The 20,580-nt window shown below is 33.4% G+C and overlaps 1 protein-coding gene across 1 annotated transcript in view; it reads right to left on the minus strand.

Annotated features, from left to right (window-relative positions):
* LOC134717943 (neurogenic locus notch homolog protein 1-like) overlaps nucleotides 1-20,580 on the minus strand; it is a 59,195-nt gene that overhangs the window by 33,737 nt on the left and 4,878 nt on the right. Inside the window, exons 2-10 of the mRNA XM_063580443.1 lie at nucleotides 14,989-15,105; nucleotides 12,665-12,773; nucleotides 10,516-10,595; nucleotides 8,721-8,852; nucleotides 8,021-8,167; nucleotides 7,015-7,131; nucleotides 5,141-5,257; nucleotides 1,099-1,164; nucleotides 47-157 (exon numbers count right to left, since the gene is read on the minus strand). Coding sequence (XP_063436513.1) covers nucleotides 47-157; nucleotides 1,099-1,164; nucleotides 5,141-5,257; nucleotides 7,015-7,131; nucleotides 8,021-8,167; nucleotides 8,721-8,852; nucleotides 10,516-10,595; nucleotides 12,665-12,773; nucleotides 14,989-15,105 — 996 coding nt within the window. The remainder of the gene's footprint in view (nucleotides 1-46; nucleotides 158-1,098; nucleotides 1,165-5,140; nucleotides 5,258-7,014; nucleotides 7,132-8,020; nucleotides 8,168-8,720; nucleotides 8,853-10,515; nucleotides 10,596-12,664; nucleotides 12,774-14,988; nucleotides 15,106-20,580) is intronic.

Genomic DNA, 20,580 nt, shown 5'->3' on the forward strand with positions numbered 1-20,580 from the left:
TACAAAACTAAACTCTAAAGATTACAACTAATCCTATGATCACTACCTGAGCATTCCGAGCCGCAGTATCTCTTGGGGCATTTACAGGACCAGTTGGTACCATCAGTGTGACAAGTACCGCCATTTTTACATGGGTTATATGGGTTGCATGGATTCCCTGTAAAATGGTATAGAAAAGGTAAGTTGATACAACAGAGATATACAAGACCTATTGCTGACCTTCTGATGTTCGCCATTTTTACATGGGTTATATGGGTTGCATGGATTCCCTGTAAAATGGTATAGAAAAAGTAAGTTAATACAACAGAGATATACAAGACCTATTGCTGACCTTCTGCTGTTCGCCATTTTTACATGGGTATTATGGGTTGCATGGATTCCCTGTAAAATGGTATAGAAAAAGTAAGTTAATACAACAGAGATATACAAGACCTATTGCTGACCTTCTGATGTTCGCCATTTTTACATGGGTTATATGGGTTGCATGGATTCCCTGTAAAATGGTATAGAAAAAGTAAGTTGATACAACAGAGATATACAAGACCTATTGCTGACCTTCTGCTGTTCGCCATTTTTACATGGGTTATATGGGTTGCATGGATTCCCTGTAAAATGGTAAAGAAAAAATAAGTTAATACAACAGAGATATACAAGACCTATTGCTGACCTTCTGCTGTTTGCCATTTTTACAAGGGTTATATGGGTTGCATGGATTCCCTGTAAAATGGTATAGAAAAAATAAGTTAATACAACAGAGATATACAAGACCTATTGCTGACCATCTGCTGTTCGCCATTTTCACATGAGTTATATGGGTTGCATGGATTCCCTGTAAAATGGTATAGAAAAGTAAGTTAATACAACAGAGATATACAAGACCTATTGCTGACCTTCTGCTGTTCCCCATTTTTACATGGGTTATATTGGTTGCATGGATTCCCTGTAAAATGGTATAGAAAAAGTAAGTTAATACAACAGAGATATACAAGACCTATTGCTGACCTTCTGCTGTTCGCCATTTTTACATGGATTATATGGGTTGCATGGATTCCCTGTAAAATGGTATAGAAAAAATAAGTTAATACAACAGAGATATACAAGACCTATTGCTGACCTTCTGCTGTTCGCCATTTTTACATGGATTATATGGGTTGCATGGATTCCCTGTAAAATGGTATAGAAAAAGTAAGTTAATACACCAGAGATATACAAGACCTATTGATGACCTTCTGCTTGTTGTTTGCTCTATGGTCGGCAGGGGTTAAGAAATTTTGTATTAGATGACTAGCCCACGGCTAATTGGTAGCATGATTTAACTAGCCCTGTTGGAAGAACTACTAGCCCAGCAAAACTGACCTGCTAGCCCTGGTATGCCTCACAAATTCAGAGTTCGCTGCAATATCAATGAATTATATACAGTTAACAATTTTTATCCATTGTACAGTAGATTTGTGCAAATTGGATACCCAAAACTTCGCAAAAACTATCCAATTACTGGCATTAGCAGATATATTCAATTTATTGATAATTGAATGTTCACTGAATACCGTATAGCGGGTTATTTTCGCGGGGTGCAAATTTTCGCTTATTTTCGCGGACAGAACTAAATCGCCAAAATAAATTCCGCGAAATTAAAGGTGTGCATACAAAGGTATTAATAAAAGTTTTCAATCCGCCAAAATAATAACCGCCAAAATATTTCGTATACCTTGTTCAATGAAAATCGCGAAATTTTACACCCGCGAAAATAACCCGCTATACGGTATTCTGTAATAATGAGTTGCCCAAATCCCGACAATATACAAGTCTTCACAGTCTTCACCACTGATATACATGGGAATATAAAGGATTGGATTGGTTTTTACCAGATACATTATCGCGTTTGGTTAAAAGAATTATGAGCTGCTTAATTATGTAATGCTCATATTTGTTATCAGTTTATAAAATTCTGACCACAAATATTTTTGTGAATAATATCACAATCAATAGCTTTGGTCTTTTATAATTATTTTTAAACGAAGTACAGTACTGTCCATATTTACATTCATCACAGGTAAGCTAATTGTGGGCTATAAATAGATTACAACCTGAGCACGATCTTTTAACTGAACTGGAATTGTATTTGTTAATTTTTTTTATTTCTTTCAAAATCGAATTCATTTGAACATTAATGAAGATTATCATGATTGATGAAAATTTATTGCATCAAGTTTAACCTGATGCTTTTTTGTTATCTATTAATCATGTGTTTCTTTGTCTAATATGTTCTCCTATTTATTTGTATTGTAGTCCTGTTATATTATGTTGTCATTTCAATGTAATATTTAACATTGCCATTAAAGTGCGAGGTTTGGCATGCCACAAAAACCAGGTTCAACCCACTATTTTTCCTTTAAAATTGTCTTGAACCAAGTCAGGAAGATGGTCATTGTTTTATTTTTGTTCGTTTCTGTGTATGGTACATTTTAACGTTGTGTCGTTTGTTTTCTCTTATTTTTTTAGTGTAAATTGATATTGCGATAAGACGTGTCACGGTACTTGTCTATCCCAAATTCATGAATTTGGTTTTGATGTTATATTTGTCTGATGCTTGGTCCGTTTCTGCGCGTGTTACATTTCAGTGTTGTCTAGTTGTTCTCTTATATTTAATGTGTTTTCCTCGGTTTTAGTTTGTTACCCCGATTTTATTATTATTTATGAGTTTTGAACAGCGGCATACTACTGTTGCCTTTATTTATGTTTTCCTAGACTGTTAATGTTTAGATCATGGTTCTAGAGGCATCTTTACAGTATGAAAACAATAACAAAATGGCGTTCAGAACAAGTACACATGTTTCAAAAGTTATATCTGACAAAAGTCAGGTTTCTGCTGTAAAAAAGGATTCACATGTATGTTGCAATAAATTATTCTGAAGAAGGTGCAATCAGGTTGCATATAAAGCCTGAATTGATGTACTGATACATCAATATTGAAAGTTCGGGATCCATTCAGAGTTATTTGTTCTATTTTAAAACTTGTACAAAATAAGTTAACATTCTGATGACGTAGTCGAATCTGATTGGCTAAGATAGAAAAGTGATGAGGGGAGTGGAAACGCCAAAAATGTTTTGTCACTAGTCCGTCGGGCATATTGGGTTACAAATTTGGTTGCCCGAGGCCTAAATGCTGTAGTCCCGGGCGTCGGTCAAGTGGATTTTTTAACCCCTGGGTCGGGTTGTTGTCTCTTTGACACATTCCCCATTTCCATTCTCAATTTTATCTTTGATCATAAGTTGACATCTGATATCTTTTTTGAAAAAAGAAAAAAAACGCGTCGGCATCGACTCCGTTTATAACGTGTATTACTATATAGATGACGTTCTTTCACTAAACAATTCAAAATTTGGTGACTATGTGGATCGCATCTATCCCATCGAATTGGAGATAACGGATACTACAGATACAGTTAAGTCGGCTTCATATCTTGACTTACATCTAGAAATTGACAATGAGGGTCGGTTGAAGACAAAACTTTACGACAAAAGAGATGATTTCAGCTTTCCAATTGTGAACTTTCCATTTCTAAGTAGCAACATTCCAGCAGCACCTGTATACGGGGTATATATCTCCAAATTGATACGATATTCCCGTGCTTGCGTTTCCTATCATGATTTTCTTGATAGAGGGTTACTGCTCACGAGGAAGCTATTAAACCAAGAGTTCCAAATGGTGAAGTTGAAATCATCCCTTCGTAAATTTTAAGGACGCTATCACGAGTTGGTTGACCGTTATGGAATAACCCTTTCACAAATGATATCGGATATGTTCCTTACGTCGTAACTACAATCCCCTTCCCTTTCATGAATTTGACCTACCGAAGTAGACTATTTACCGGATTTGTAATCACATAAGCAACACGACGGGTGCCGCATGTGGAGTAGGTTACCCTACCGGAGCACCTGAGATCACCCCTAGTTTTTGGTGGGGTTCGTGTTGTTTATTCTTTAGTTTTCTATGTTGTGTCATGTGTACTATTTTTTTTCTGTTAGTCTTTTTCATTTTTAGCCATGGCGTTGTCAGTTTGTTTTAGATTTATGAGTTTGACTGTCCCTTTGGTATCTTTCGTCCCTCTTCTTTTACTATTTCCACAAACGGGAAATTGTTTCAACTATATAATAGCTAAGCAATTAACGATATATTTATAGTATAACAAGTTGTTTTGTATTCAAATGAAATTAATATTATAAAAAGATCGGGCTAACGTCATGAGTTTCTCTTTACATGCATGTAACTAAAGCTAATTAAATATTCATTGTGTCCTTTTGTGTCGGGATGTATAAGTTCCCGGCCACGTCCACTTTTATTTTTTTGTCTATCTGATGCGTTAAGCCTTTTTCAACTGATTTTTATAGTTCGTTTCTAATGTTGTACTGTTATACCACTGTTTTTCGTTAATTTTTTTACATAAATAAGGCCGTTAGTTTTCTCGTTTGAATTGTTTTACATTGTCTTATCGGGGCCTTTTATAGCTGACTATGCGGTATGGCATTTGCTCATTGTTGAAGGCCGTACGGTGACCTATAGTTGTTAATGTTTGTGTCATTTTGGTCCCTTGTGGATAGTTGTCTCATTGGCAATCATACCACATCTTCTTTTTTTATATGTACTTATATATTTCAATAATAGACGTTACAAGGTATATCCAGACCAAAAACATAAAGCTTAGATATGTCCTGACGAAAACAAAAATAGCATCATCTACTAACATATTTCTTCGGTGTATGATTAACTGACCGTTGCGTCATATAACACATATATAGTTACACAGATGTATATAAAATTGAGAAAGGAAATGGTGAATATGTCAAAGCGACAACAATCCGACCATAGAGCAGACAACAGCCGATGGCAACTAAGGGGTCTTCAATGTAGCGAGAATTCCTCCACCCGTAGGTGTCCTTCAGCTGGCCCCTAAAAAATATGTATACAAGTACAGTAATAATTGACGTCATACAAGAAACTAAAATTAAAAATCTTACAAGACTAACAATGGCCACAGCTGTGTATACACATTTAACAGTGATGAATGGCCGTACAGGTGAATGATGCTTTCAATCGAACGAAAACTAAAAAAAGTACTGGACATACTATTTTACTTACATTCACATAGTTGACCATAATAACCTTTTGGACAAATACATGTATAGGCACCGGTATCAGTTGATCCTACACAAAAACCATGTTTACACGGGTTAGGGTCACAGGGGTTTGCGATATCTGAAATGGATAAATACATGTATATTAGATGTCGTAAAACTTTGTCATCCTACAAAATGTGGTGACTCCGGTTCTAAAGCAAGTCTTTTCGATTTTGCTTGTACATTTTTATTTACAAGAAAGCTTACAAGGCACAATTGTAAGACATAATAGTGTCCTGTGAAAAAGAGTCCATGTGGACAGTTTTTCATAGAATTTAAATAATGTCCATTCCCATGAATAGTGTTCCTAAAATGGACAGATTTTTTTCTACAAAAGATATGAAATAGTGTCCACCCACAGGACAAATTTTCATAATAGTTGCTACTTATTATACGTGGATCTTAATTAAAATATGAAAGTTTGATGAGAAATGGATTAATATATACAAATGTAAACAGACAAATAATGGATGGAAGTGAATAAAGAGAAATTTAAGTTCTAAGAAATTTCCAGCAAATGACAATGACAGAATGACAATAAGAAGTAAGTGTACAATAAAATCTGAAGAACTATACTACACGTATATTTTGTGGGGCCTGGCAGAGAAGAAAGCAATAGAAAACAAATAATGTCCATTGCCATGAAATAGTGTCTCCTAAGTGGACAGCATTTTACAGCAACTGTTATGACATATGGTCCATCTACAGAACACACCTTCGCAGTAAATGTAATTAAATTGGGTCCTCCAAGGAACATAATACTGAACAGCAGCTGTTACTTTTAAGAGTTTGAATTATACGTGTATATAATAATCAGTCAGGGGCGTTACTTAAACAAGTTATTTTTTTTAATTACTTATATAAGTAATTTTTTATTTTGAAAATAATAAAATTACTTAATAGAGTTATTTTAATTTTCAATAGAAACATAGACTAAATGTAGTTTTCATGATTTTAAACAACATTTTATATCATAAAATAAAGAATTTATCAGATTGGAGAGGGGTATAGAGATAAAGGGTTACTTTGAAAATAATGATTACAATATTACTTGAATAAGTTATTTTAAACATTTTTGAAAAAAAATAGCAATTACACTTATCTAAGGCACATATGTAATTGATTTAGGTTACAAATTATAAATAACTTCAGGTCTTAATTAATTCACAAGTATTTATCTATTTATATCAGTCTACCTTCAAGATTTAAGAGGAAAATTATAATTTAATAGTCCCAAGAAACCAATCTTTGAACCAGAAGCGTCGGTATGAAAGATAAGTGCGTCGGAAAGTTAATTAGTGTTTCTGAAGAATTAGTTTTTATATATCAAGGGAAAAATAACCAGATTACTGTGAAAATTATTTAAAACTAGTAAAATCTGTATTCTTGGACACCTATAAATATAATATTCAGAAAAATAACTTATATAAGTTATATTTAAATTAGCCTCGTTTTCAACATTACTTTTATAGGTAATTTTAATTGTTACTTGTTTAAGTAATGCCCCTGACTGATTATATTGAGATATAGATATGAGGTAAGATGGTATAACGGCCAATGAGACAACTCTATATCAAAGTGATAACGAATCAAAGTCCGCAATTAAAGTTATAATGCGTTCAGTAATAAGAAGGGCAAGTGATAGCATTTAATAATTAAATCATGTAAAAAATCTTCGGAACTTCTATTCCGTGACACCTTACCTAACATTACTTCATGGTTTAGCTAGCAAGCAAGCTAACTTAATATATTACCTTTAGCTGCATACTGATTGAAATCAGTTGTAAGTATTTTTTCAATGAATTGTCCTACCACCAACTAATTTCTTCAACTTACCATTGCACGTTTTACCACCGTATCCAGACGTGCAGGTACATGTATAAGTACTATCACCTGTCTTAGTACATACTCCACCATGGTTACAAGGATTGGGATCACATGGGTTACTAGATTCTGAAAAAGGGAAGTATCTTACGATAAAAGCCGACACCATCTCCGCTAGCCAAGGGCTACGATCCACTCCTTGGCGAGCGAAGATGAGACGAAACATACATGTAGAAAATTTAAAATTAACAATATTTAACAAAGTACACTTGGCTCAATCAGTCAATGGTATTTATAGAACAACACCACTCATGATCAGTATACAATTAAACTAGTATAGAAACAACTAATTAACACGATAACTATTAGACCAGAGGTAGAATCAGAAAAAAATATAATTTAATGCACCCACCGAACACATGGCTGTATTGTATATATCACTGAAAGTGACAATTGTAAACTTTCAGAATAATGATGCCGTTAGCATAAGAAGTGGTCGGAATTTTGCAAACTTGAGATCAAATGTCAACAATTATACATTTCCAAATATTGTCCTAACTGTTAAATTTCTAATCAATCAAAATATTTTAAAAATATATTATAGAATTTACGACACATACTTTTTGTGAGCATTGGAATTCATGCAAGAAATTATATGCAGTCGAATAGTCCCGATCCACCCACCACATTTTACACATGTTGGGTTGTTTGCGCAATCGGAAACGTCAATTTTTGAAAGAAAACGTACAGTGTATGTCCATGCATTATAACAATTACTGTATTTACAAGAAACGTTGTTGTTTCTTGGTTTTTTTTCACATCATATATTTTTATCCTTACTTGTAGATAAAAAATAAAATGGAAAATGGAAATGAAGAATGTATCAAAGAGACAACAACCCAACCATAGAGCAGACAACAGTCGAAGGCCACCAATGGGTTTTCAATACAGCGAATAACTCTTGGATGCAAATTAAGCAACTTGATAAAATATAGCTGTTATTATAAAAAAAACATACGGTCGCAGTTTATGCCTTTGTAACCACCCAAACAAACACAGCTGTAACCGTCCTCTTTAAATCTGTCTTTTTTAAATTGTTGGTAACACACTCCCCCGTTTTTACATGGGTTAGGCCAGCAGTAATTCTTTTCTTCTGGTTGTAATCCTGGAAATAGATAGTAAATAAGCAAATAATATACAATGAACACATATACATTATTACATGGTAACTTGTATTCATGGGTGGATTATGGTTTTTTAAAACGGGGCGTAATTCCCGATAATCAATATGTTTATTGTAAAAAGTTCCTAAAACAGTGAAAACACGTTATATTTTCCTTTGTTTTTAATCAAAGAAAAGGAGTACGCGTTCTCTCTGTTTGTCTCTATTGTTTATGGTTGTGCCATTTGTCTCTTTTGGAGATATAAATGTACCACATTTTCTTGAATATTTATGTTCAGTAAAGTCTGCACTAGTCTGCACGGTATCATTGATTGCACGCTAAAAGATAACTGGCACTAACAAGTTAGCTTCGATTTTTTTTTTTTAGAATCTTGCAAAATGTTGTAAAAACGCATAATCGAAATAAATATAGAGTATATCAAACGATTGTGTTTTTCCCTAAGGTGCAGTTTGCAGGATCTCAATGACTGTTTTTTTTAAAGTTTCAAACTCGACAAAAAATAAGAGGACAATGAATAATCGAGGCATTACATACCTAAACAAGTTGGTCCTATCCAGCCAACTGGACATTTACATTCGAAAGTGTAATCCTTCTTAATACATAATCCATAGTTGTGACATGGATTAGGTTTACATGGATCTGTCGAAACTTGTGTTACTTGTGTTGCTTAAAAAAAATAAAAAATATCAAATATCAAACTCACTCTTTATTAAGAGGCTGTCCAAGTACATATCAGGCAAATCCTATGATATTGGTGGCACAACATAATTTTTTTCCCACTGAATTTTTGGTTCCAATGCAATGTTTATATCATACAAAGGATATATATGTCAAAGATATTTTTATTTTGAATCAACAGAAAATATTTTTTAAGTTCACTAACACTGCAACAAAATGTTGTACAAAATGAAGAGTTATCTCCCCTTTTCAGTGAATTTTCAGTGCTTTCTATGTATCTGTTTTCTCTTTATTTGTTGCAGAAAATAAAAAATAAAAAAAAAAATTTGTAAGAAAGAATGAATTTGTGATATGAAATAGATGATAAATTTTGGAAAACAAAATATGGCATGTGCCACTCACTGCCTGGTAAGTTCCATGGACACCCTCTTAAATATATACATAGTTTTACATAAAATAACGAATACAATCAAAAAGAAATGCAGTCACAATTGGTTCGTATTAAGAAATGTGAAATAAAAGACATGGGAGGTAAACTATACTCCAATAAGACAACAAATTATGGACACAAATAAAAACAAAACAATTCTAGGTAGAGATTATAAAAAGTAAAAACACAAAAATACTGGACTCCGAGGAAAATTCAAAAAGGAAAGTCCAAAATCAAAAGGCAAAATTAAAAGTCTAAACACATCAAACGAATGGATAACAACTGTCATATTCCTAACTTGGTACAGGCATTTTCTAATGTAGAAAATGGTGGATTGAACCTGGTTTTATAGATATCTTAACCTCTCACTTGTAAGACAGTATTTAGCAGTATTAAGATGTCTAAATATACAATAATATGAAACAATACAGATTATTGTCATCAAACATATGTTTGTTACTTTAAAAGTTTAAATGTTTTAAGGTTCGTATGGTTTTATTATATATTTTTTTATCATTTTTAAAAAGATCATATTTTTTTCAGTTTAGAGGCAGAAAATACAAAAAGGACATTCAAAACTCATATACATGTATAATCGCAAAAAAAACCTTACAGATCCATGGCAAAACCGAAACAAGAAAAGGACGAACAGATGAAAAATTTCACAAAACACTACACAGAAACGTAACATGAAACCCTCCAAAAACCGGGGGTAAGCTTAGGTGCATCAAATAAGTTCACAGTGTCTACTCCTCGTCGTGTGTAAGACCCCGTTTACTTTGACCAGAAAGACGGACCTTTATTAAGACCGATCATTTTAAGATCGATCTTTAGTCCAGTGTAAACGGGGAAGATCGATCTTCAATAGAATTAAAAAATCTACCTCTAGAGGGTGTTTTAAAAAGATCAATCTTATTTGGATCGATCATTTTTTATGTGTAAACGCTCAGATCGATCTTTTTCATGTGTTTGTTATATATTTAGATAGGAAAATAAAGGTCAGACTGGTTCTTTTAATGTTGTATTGTGAACGCACTGGATTAAATAAGATCGAGGTCGATCCTTGCTTGTGCAATGTAAACGCGAATTGGTCTTTTTAAGATTGATTCAAATAAAGATCGATTCAATGTCGTTGCCAGTGTAAACGGGGTCTTAGTCGTCGACTTACTATTTGCTCCTGTTTTAGTGTTGCAGTCGAAATAGATAATAATATATACTTACATCCACATTGTGCCGAAGGTATTTTTATTCCCTTTCCGCCGGTATAGAAAAATGCATTGCATCCACCACAATAATTGTTACTAGAAATATAAATATGTAAGTAATAAATCAGTGTGATAGTATATTGCCACATCTAAGGTACATGTATGCAATAAATAAACCTTTTGACTTACCTGAAGAAGACTAAGAGAAAAGGAATATACTAGTGGTGCAGGTTCACTTACAATTAATAGACTTATATCATGAAAAGAACATGTTGACTTTGCGGTACTTTTACTCGTTGTTGAAGGCTGTTCGTTGACCTTCAATTTCTTATTTATGTGTCATATGTGGACAGATGTCTTATTTGAAACCATACCACATCTTGACCATGAAACCTTCTTTAATTAGACCGACAATCTTAGTCGGGTTGATTTACTTAAAAAAAAAGAATGAAAGTGTTGACCAAATTTTTAAGGAATATTTGATCTTACTAATTAGATATATGAAGATGTGGTGTGAGCGCCAATGAGACAATTCTCCGTCCAAATAAAAATTTAAAAAAGTAAACCATTTTAGGTCAATGTACGGCCTTCAACACGGAGCCTTGGCTCACACTGAACAACAAGCTATAAAGGGCCCCAAAATTACTAGTGTAAAACCATTCAAACGGGAAAACCAACGGACTATTCTATATAAAAAAACGAGAAACGAGAAACAAGTATAAATTACATAAACAAATGACATTACTGTACATCAGATTCCTTACTTAGGACAGGTGCAAACATTTGCAGCGGGATTAAACGTTTTAATGGTACCAAACCTTCTCCCTTTTTTCTGAAACAATAGCATAACATCACAACATGGAAAAACAAGCTTATATTTGACATATTGATGGTATAATTCAGGTGCGTCAATTATTGACACAAACAGCAAAGGTAGATGCATACATTAGTTGTTAATGTCCAGTTGCAAATATTACATTTTTAACGTGTTTGTAAATAAGTATACAAAGAGAAAAACCAAATGATATATTTGATCAATCGCCTATAGCATATAAAAAAGAAGATGTTATTTGTTTGCCAATGAGACTACTTCTACAAGAGACCAGTTGATGCAGAAATTAACTACAGATCACCGTACGGTCTTCCCTATGCGCAAAGCACATATCGCTGAGTCAGCTATAAAAGGCCCCGAAATGAGGCAACCAATGAATATCCGATGAAAAGAGAGGTAAAATGAGAATGTGGCTATAGATTTTAATATAAATTAACACTTTTTCTCTTATCTTTCTACGATCCGTTGTTTGAAGAAGGAACTTATAGTTTCTGTGAAATATATTTCGCGTCCATGAAAAAACAAGAAACAATTGACAATAAAACATATAGACACAGGTGCTTAAAAACTAAATCGACCAGCAAAGAAGACTCGAAAAAATGACTGTCATTGTACAGTACGAGCAGGTTTTCAAGTTGGTCTTATCTTTGGAACCTGCGAACACCTCAAACAATTAAGAGAGCCGTGGTGTAGTGGTTAGTGCATCGGACTATTAACATAAAGATTCCTGGTTCGATTCCCGTTTGGGATGAAAATTTCAGGGACTCAATTTTCGGCTCTCCCTTGACACCATTTGCGAGTATGGTCTTCAGGAAACGATGAGAGTCCGTCGGACGAGGACGATAAATGGCTGACCCGTGTTAAAAGAGAGCCATATCTCTTGCACGTTAAAGACACCCTTGTAGATTTCGAAAAAGAGTAGGCTAATGCCGCTACAAGGCAGCACTCGCACCCGCAAAGTGGAAAGGGATTAATATTAGTTGCAAAACTTGATTCCCAATCCACTATACATAAATATGTTTAAACTAACACCTCCACAGCAGTTGCAAGGATTCTGTATCATGTGAAGAGCATGACAACTTCAACAAACAGTATCAGTCGTAAAAAGAGCCTGAATTTATATTAACACAAGGACAAGGTATCTTGTGTTACATAGATCGAGTTTTCAATCTTTTTTCTCAAATGTAGCATATCGACTGTGCCTCATTAATCTCATACTGTTGTTATTTTTGCCTGCTGTTTTTTCTTCTAAATTTTCTTGTTAAAACAATTATAAATACTTATATGACAAATAAGCATATACATAGGCTATTCTGTTACAAATGTATCTTACCAACAAAATGCGCTTTTGTAATTTGGACAGGTCTGTACGTCACATGGAGCTATAGCACATGAGGTAAACGGGAGTTGAGTAGAACAAGTATAGACTGGACACTGAAATTCTGTTAGAAAAATCACCAAAATAAATAAAGTATATATGAAAAACTGTAGACGTAACAATATAATGGGTGAATATTTACTGAAATTGGTCGCAATTTATATTGAAATGTTTATGACTTATGTTAGTCCATAATAAACTCATCAGATATCAGGATTAAAAAAAAAATATTTACGTATGGCTTCTGTTAGTCCATGCCAGGTTTTTTAACTGTAAAAATGTTTTTAGGTGAAATAATAAGTCGCAGACATCTACTGACACTTATCAGGTCAATGTTAATGATTAAGGGAGCTACCATTTAATTTTTATGGGGGGGGGGAGGGGCAGGATGAAAATTTTAGCTGTAATCTCTGTTCTGCCTTTTTATTTTTCACTCTGTTCGGTCCTGCCTTCTTTTTTTTTTAGTTTATCCTGATTTTTTTTACCTAAATTGTCATCCTGACTTCTTTTTTTTTGCAAGTGTCTCATCCTGCCTTTTTTTTTTAACTAAAAACTCCTGTCCTGCCCCATAAAAATCAAATGGTAGCTCCCGAAACTAATACTTCTTGTACATGGGAGCTGTTTATCCTCCTGGGTTCATGAAAACGTTTTCCATGTGCTTGTGGTGTTCGACTTGGAAAGTCTTTTGTGTCATATGTTGTCTGACGTGAACTGTTGTTTGTCTTGTTTTCCATGGTGTTGTCAGTTTATTTTCGACGTATGAGTTTGAATGTGTTTTTTTTCCATGGTGTTGTCAGATTATTTTCGATGTATGAGTTTGAATGTGTTTTTCCATGGTGTTCTCAGTTTATTTTCGACGTATGAGTGTGAATGTGTTTTTTCCATGGTGTTGTCAGTTTATTTTCGACGTATTAGTTTGAATGTGTTTTTTCCATGGTGTTGTCAGTTTATTTTCGACGTATTAGTTTGAATGTGTTTTTTCCATGGTGCTGTCAGTTTATTTTCGACGTATGAGTTTGAAAGTGTTTTTGCCATGGTGTTGTCAGTTTATTTTCGACGTATGAGTTTGAATGTGTTTTTGTCCATGGTGTTGTCAGTTTATTTTCGACGTATGAGTTTGAATGTGTTTTTATCTATGGTGGTGTCAGTTTATTTTCGACGTATTAGTTTGAATGAGGGTTTTTCCATGGTGTTGTCAGTTTATTTTCGACGTATGAGTTTGAATGTGTTTTCCATGGTGTTGTCAGTTTATTTTCGACGTAAGAGTTTGAATGAGGGATTTTCCCATGGTGTTGTCTGTTTATTTTCGACTTATGAGTCTGAATGTGTTTTTTTCCATTGTGTTGTCAGTATATTTTCGACGTATGAGTTTGAATGTTTTTTTATCCATGGTGTTGTCAGTTTATTTTCGACTGATGAGTTTGAATGTGTTTTTTTTTTATATGGTACTGTCAGTTTATTTTCGACGGATGAGTTTGAATGTGTTTTTCTCCAAGGTGTTGTCAGTTTGTTTTCGACTGATGAGTTTTAAATGTGTTTTTTTATATGGTACTGTCAGTTTATTTTCGACTGATGAGTTTGAATGTGTTTTTTTTATATGGTACTGTCAGTTTATTTTCGGCGGATGAGTTTGAATGTGTTTTTATCCATGGTGCTGTCAGTTTATTTTCGACTGATGAGTTTGAATGTGTTTTTTTTTATATGGTACTGTCAGTTTATTTTCGAAGGATGAGTTTGAATGTGTTTTTCTCCAAGGTGTTGTCAGTTTGTTTTCGACTGATGAGTTTGAATGTGTTTTTTTATATGGTACTGTCAGTTTATTTTCGACTGATTAGTTTGAATGTGTTTTTTTTATATGGTACTGTCAGTTTATTTTCGACGGATGAGTTTGAATGTTTTATCCATAGTGTTGTCAGTTTATTTTCGACGTATGAGTTTGAATGTGTTTTTTTTGCCATGGTGTTGTCAGTTTATTTTCGACGTATGAGTTTGAATACGTTTTTTTTCATGGTGTTGTCAGTTTATTTTCGACGTATGAGTTTGAATGTGGTTTTTCCATGATGTTGTCAGTTTATTTTCGACGTATGAGTTTGAATATGATTTTTTCCATGGTGTTGTCAGTTACGTTTGTGTTTGAATGTGTTTTTTCCATGGTGTTGTCAGTTTATTTTCGACGTATGATGGTGAATGTGGTTTTTTTTTCATGGTGTAGTCATTTTTTGTTTCGACTGATGAGTTTGAATGTGTTTATATTATCCTGTGTCTCTCTGTGATATTACCTCCACAAGTTAGTCCATGCCAGTTCCCTTTACATTGACATACATAGCCATCTGTTCCTTGTATTACACACGTACCATCATGTTGGCACGGGTTTGTATCACATGCTGCATTACGGTCTATAAAAACACAACAAAAACAATAAAAGAATAATACAATCGCTCTTACTTTGCTTGTTGCGTATTTTACTTTCTGTTTTGGTCTATAAAAAATATACAATAAACACAATTAAAACAATACAAATATTGTGGTCATTTACGTTTTTTGATTGAGTTAAGCCTTCCAATTGATATTTTATTGTGTGTTTTGCTATGTTGTGATGTTGCACTATTTTTTCAGAAAAGGGGAGAAGGTTTGGTACCATTTAAACATTTCATCTCGCTGCAAATGTTTGAACCTGTTCTAAGTTAGGAATCTGATGTACAGTAGTTGTCGTTTGTTTATGTAATTTAAACGTGTTTCTCGTTTCTTGTTTTTTATATTGATTATACCGTTGGTTTTCCCATTTAAAGGGTTTAACACTGGTAATTTTGGGGCCCTTTATAGCTTGTTGTTCGGTGTGAGTCAAGGCTCTGTGTTGAAGGCCGTACATTGACTTATAATGGTTTACTTTTATAAATTGTTATTTGGATGGAGAGTTGTCTCATTGGCACTCACACCACATCTTCCTATATCTAAGCAATCGTTTTGTTTGTGTTTTTTGCAATTCAAAGGCAAATAGTGATATTGTGTAATGGACTTATACCCTATATCCTTGATTTCCTATAACAATAATTCAAACTATTAGTTTAATTATCAATAATTTTGTCATCTGTACATCAAATAAGTAGCAAACAAATAATTTCAGCGTTTGTGTTAAAACTACAGATTCAAAACTATAATCTATGCTTACAACTTAACAGAAGCATTATAGAAATAGGATAGCAGTGGACAATTAGGTTATAGAAAGTGATCAGGATTATTATTGATGATTTATAATGCAGTATCTGAAATGTGAATTTTTTATTTAATTTCTGTTAAACGGACTACATAAAGCACTGGTACTGTAATGATTTAAGACTTAGCTGTATCTGCCGACTTTTAAAACAGAGCCTTTAAAAATGAGAAAACGTGATATAATTGCCAAACCGAGTCAGCAATCCACCAGTGACCAAATGACCAAGGAGTGTCATTTTACGGTTTTAAACAATGAGTAAAACCCATACGGCATTATATATTCTACTTAGGAAAAGACCGAGTTCATTGAGTCGAAACTACTCGGAAACCATATATAGAAATAACTGTGCACCTTATAATTAGCGCGTGTTTGCCAAAAGACAATACGAATTTTAAAAATCCAGGCATAAAATAATGCGTAACTTCTGTAATTCAGTCACGGATTCGCGATGTCGCGTGTATCGTCTTGTCAATTGTATAAAAGACAAATTCATTGAAATGAGAATATGGTTTGACAATTCAAACGAGAAAAGGTCTTTACGGTCACATTGTTCCATGCAATCAATTAATATATAGCTAACAGATATAGTCACGATTATGACAAAGTTTTCTCGGCAGGTGTTCGTAGAAAACATTGTTCAGTATCATTAATGACATTAAACAATCTAGGTGTTATTCTAAAAGCAATATTCAACAGGTTGACAAGTCAGTTCGTCAAAGGTGTAAAATTGTTATTAACATTTTGCTATTTGCGAAAATTTCATTAGAAGTAAAACAAAAACAGCTTATGAAACTATGACCGGACGAAAAGCATGCTAATTATTTGGACTATCATCTTCCTGACTTTAATTACTATATCTTTCAATTGTCATTATTAGCTCAAATATTCCTACACAATTATCTGTTGGTTTAAAATGTATGTTTCTGCTAATCCGATAATGGACTTCGTATCTACGTGTCAAAGACAGTTTTAGCAGATTATCTGAACAATGGACAATAATTGCTTAATCCCTAATTACATGTATTTCTTTGTCATTCTGTTTTATATACTTCTTAGAAATAATTTATATTCAGTTTTTGGATAGGTTCTTAAACGGTGAACACCGGACTCAATATTGTAACATCGTTATATTCTTGTTGGATCGTTTATTAAATTGTTAAACTTTATACCGACTTGAATCTTCATTTTAATACCCAGCAAATAGTCTGGCTATACATGGTGTTTAGAGACTCGTGAGTGTTATCTTTTATAGATCAACACAAGATTCCGTTACCTCCGCAGCCAAGCGAAATTTCCCCAAGGACAAGTGACTAGTTTACCCCAGATTTATCATATTTCGGACGAACTATATTTGGACAGTACTATTAATACAATGGATTATTACGGATATTCCTTAAGACCAGAATGGATGTGGAATTATACGCCGTATCGCTTTTATCCAGAAAGAAGAGAGTTTATTAGAATGTGTGGAAAATGTGGAAAGCAACATACCAACGAAGGTTTGTGTGCCGCTAGAAATTCAAAATGCTTCAAATGTCAAAAACCAGGACATTTTGCTCGACAGTGCTTCACTCGTGTCGGCCGAGTTAAAACTCATAAGAATAAACTTAAAACTGTTTCAATTTCGACACAAACGGAAAATTGTAACAATAAGAAATCAATTAAGAAAAAGGAAAGAGATTCTAAAAGACTTCAAGATTATTTTGATCGAAAACGGACACTGCAGGAACTTCCATTTAACAAAACCGGGAATACTGTCTTCATTTCAACTATTAATAGTGATTGTTTTCTAAGGGACCAAATTGAAACTTTAAAAACGCAATTGGGAGACGAAAGTTTCAACCATACGTCTACATTAATGGAATTGCAAGAAGAACAAGAAAACGTTCGGAAGCTTCGAAAAACAATTAAAAATCGAGACGCTAAAATTGTAGAACTGGAGAGCACCGTACAAAGATATGAGAAAGGACACGACAAAATTACAGACTATATCACTGAGATTAAAGAAGAAAAAGAAAATTGGAAATTACAGTGTAGTGATGTTTCAGAAATGTACAATGCAGTTAGAAAAAGTGAACTTGATTTAAAGGCAACTTGCAAAAATTACGAACATGAACTAGAACAATTGAAAAACAACACTCGAACAAATTCAGGAAATTATCATCAACATAGGCGTAACTATCAATACCGTGGAAGACGATATTAGTTAAAATTCAAATCCCGTGGACGTGATTCTAGACGAGAGGGGCAAATATGACCGGACGAAAAGCATGCTAATTATTTGGACTATCATCTTCCTGACTTTAATTACTATATCTTTCAATTGTCATTATTAGCTCAAATATTCCTACACAATTATCTGTTGGTTTAAAATGTATGTTTCTGCTAATCCGATAATGGACTTCGTATCTACGTGTCAAAGACAGTTTTAGCAGATTATCTGAACAATGGACAATAATTGCTTAATCCCTAATTACATGTATTTCTTTGTCATTCTGTTTTATATACTTCTTAGAAATAATTTATATTCAGTTTTTGGATAGGTTCTTAAACGGTGAACACCGGACTCAATATTGTAACATCGTTATATTCTTGTTGGATCGTTTATTAAATTGTTAAACTTTATACCGACTTGAATCTTCATTTTAATACCCAGCAAATAGTCTGGCTATACAACTATCATAAAAAATTCTAATGCACTGGCTAAAAAAATGTACCTGTTTACCTTACGATTATATAATTGGACTGAAATTATTGACCGATTAAACGCTATATAAAGGAGGATTTTCAATTTAATAAATCTGTGCATAATTATCCAGACTTGAGTTAGAATATGTCTCTGGAATCTGATTCTCTGAAATAGAGTGCATTTCTTTCTAACCAAAATTTTGTAAACGTTATATGGCGTTTGACATTGTTTTCTAAACGCTACAAAAGTAGAAAAAAAATACATAATTCAATAAGTCTTTATTGACCTGTTTGAACTTTCAATAATGCATGCACCTGTTGTTGGTAAACAGATGTTTTACAAACGTAGAAACAAAATATATCGTTTAATCAGGTTAAAGTTAGAAACAAATGCAGCGTTTGAACTAACAAAAGAGGAACGACAAACTGTAGACGCATCTTTAGCGTGTGCATAGTTGGTCAAAGTTTATATTTTGCGAAAATTTCATTAGAAGTAAAAAAAAACTTATGAAACTATCACAACTAATCCTAATGAATCGGCTAAAACAATGAACTTGTTTACCTTATGATTATATATACACCTGGAAAAAAGTATTCCGACACTTACATTGAAAACGATGTAAAATGACATAAGTAGACAAAAGCTGACATTAATCTGTACCGATACAAGCTCCAAATGTCCACCTTTATACGTCATAACTCATGGTGGTGATCCTTATAAAGGATGCTCATACGGAGACAAGAAGAAGAAGACATGATTGTAGAATGTATTATTTATAATTTGGTTTTTACTTTTAATCCGTTTATGGTTTACATTGAATTTGTGTTATAAGCTTGAATTTCAGGCAAACTCGGACTTCTCTTGAACTGAATTTTAATGTGCGTATTGTTATGCATTTACTTTTCTACACTGGCTAGAGATATAGGGGGAGGGTTAATTAAGATCTCATAAACAGGTTTAACCCCGCCGCAATTTTGCGACTGTCCCAGGTCAGGTTTCACGCTACATTGAAGACCCATTGGTGGCCTTCGGCTGTGGTCTACCCTATGATCGGGTTTTTCTCGCTTTGACAAATTCCCCATTTCCTTTCTCAATTTTATTTAGACTAGAGAGACGCAGCATTAGATCTTATTGTAGAACTAATGTTATTGAAAAAATGAGTCCTGCAAAATTTGCATTTTTTGTGAAAAGTGCGTAAAACTATTTTCGTGCAGATGATCTGTCCTCTCCATGTAGGATTACTATTGAATGAACAGTAAGTTAATACCATGCATTCAATTTTAAACCATAAACAGATTAAAAGTATTTGGTTAAACCAAAATTATACACATTCTAAAATCATGTCATTTTACATTGTTTCCAATGAAGGTGTTGCAATATTTTTTTTTCAAGTGTACTGGTGGACTTAAATTATTGACCGTTTAAACGCGAAAGAAAGGAAGATTTTCAGTTCCATAAATCTGTGCACAATTGTCCCTACTTAAGTTACCATGTGTCTCTGGAATCGGATTATCTGATCATAAATGCGGATTAAAGAGTGGTCATTCGCTTCCAAAGCTTACACAAAAAATTCAGGGTCAATGAAGAAATATTAAATACAAATATGTAGGACAATAGTCAATCTATTATTTACTCCTATATTGAAGTTATCAAGTTACATGTACATGAATACAGATTTTTTTTAGTAAGATAAAAAATAAAATGTGTTCGATTGTGCAGGGAATTACAATACTATGAACTATTCGCCACTGTACTCAAATCAATCAATCATTTGAATGGATACTCTAACGAATGTCCAACCCCCAAAAACATAATAAAATGTACAACACATGTAATTACATGTATACATAAACTAATCATTTTATTTGGGGGTAAATGAAATAAATTTTAGCCGTGTTTTCATCTTTTACTGATTTCTTTGGTTAGAACATCAACACTTTATGCATATATACATACAATGTATGTTTG

This window comes from Mytilus trossulus, chromosome 5 (genome assembly GCF_036588685.1).
Source record: "Mytilus trossulus isolate FHL-02 chromosome 5, PNRI_Mtr1.1.1.hap1, whole genome shotgun sequence".
NCBI lineage: Eukaryota > Metazoa > Mollusca > Bivalvia > Mytilida > Mytilidae > Mytilus > Mytilus trossulus.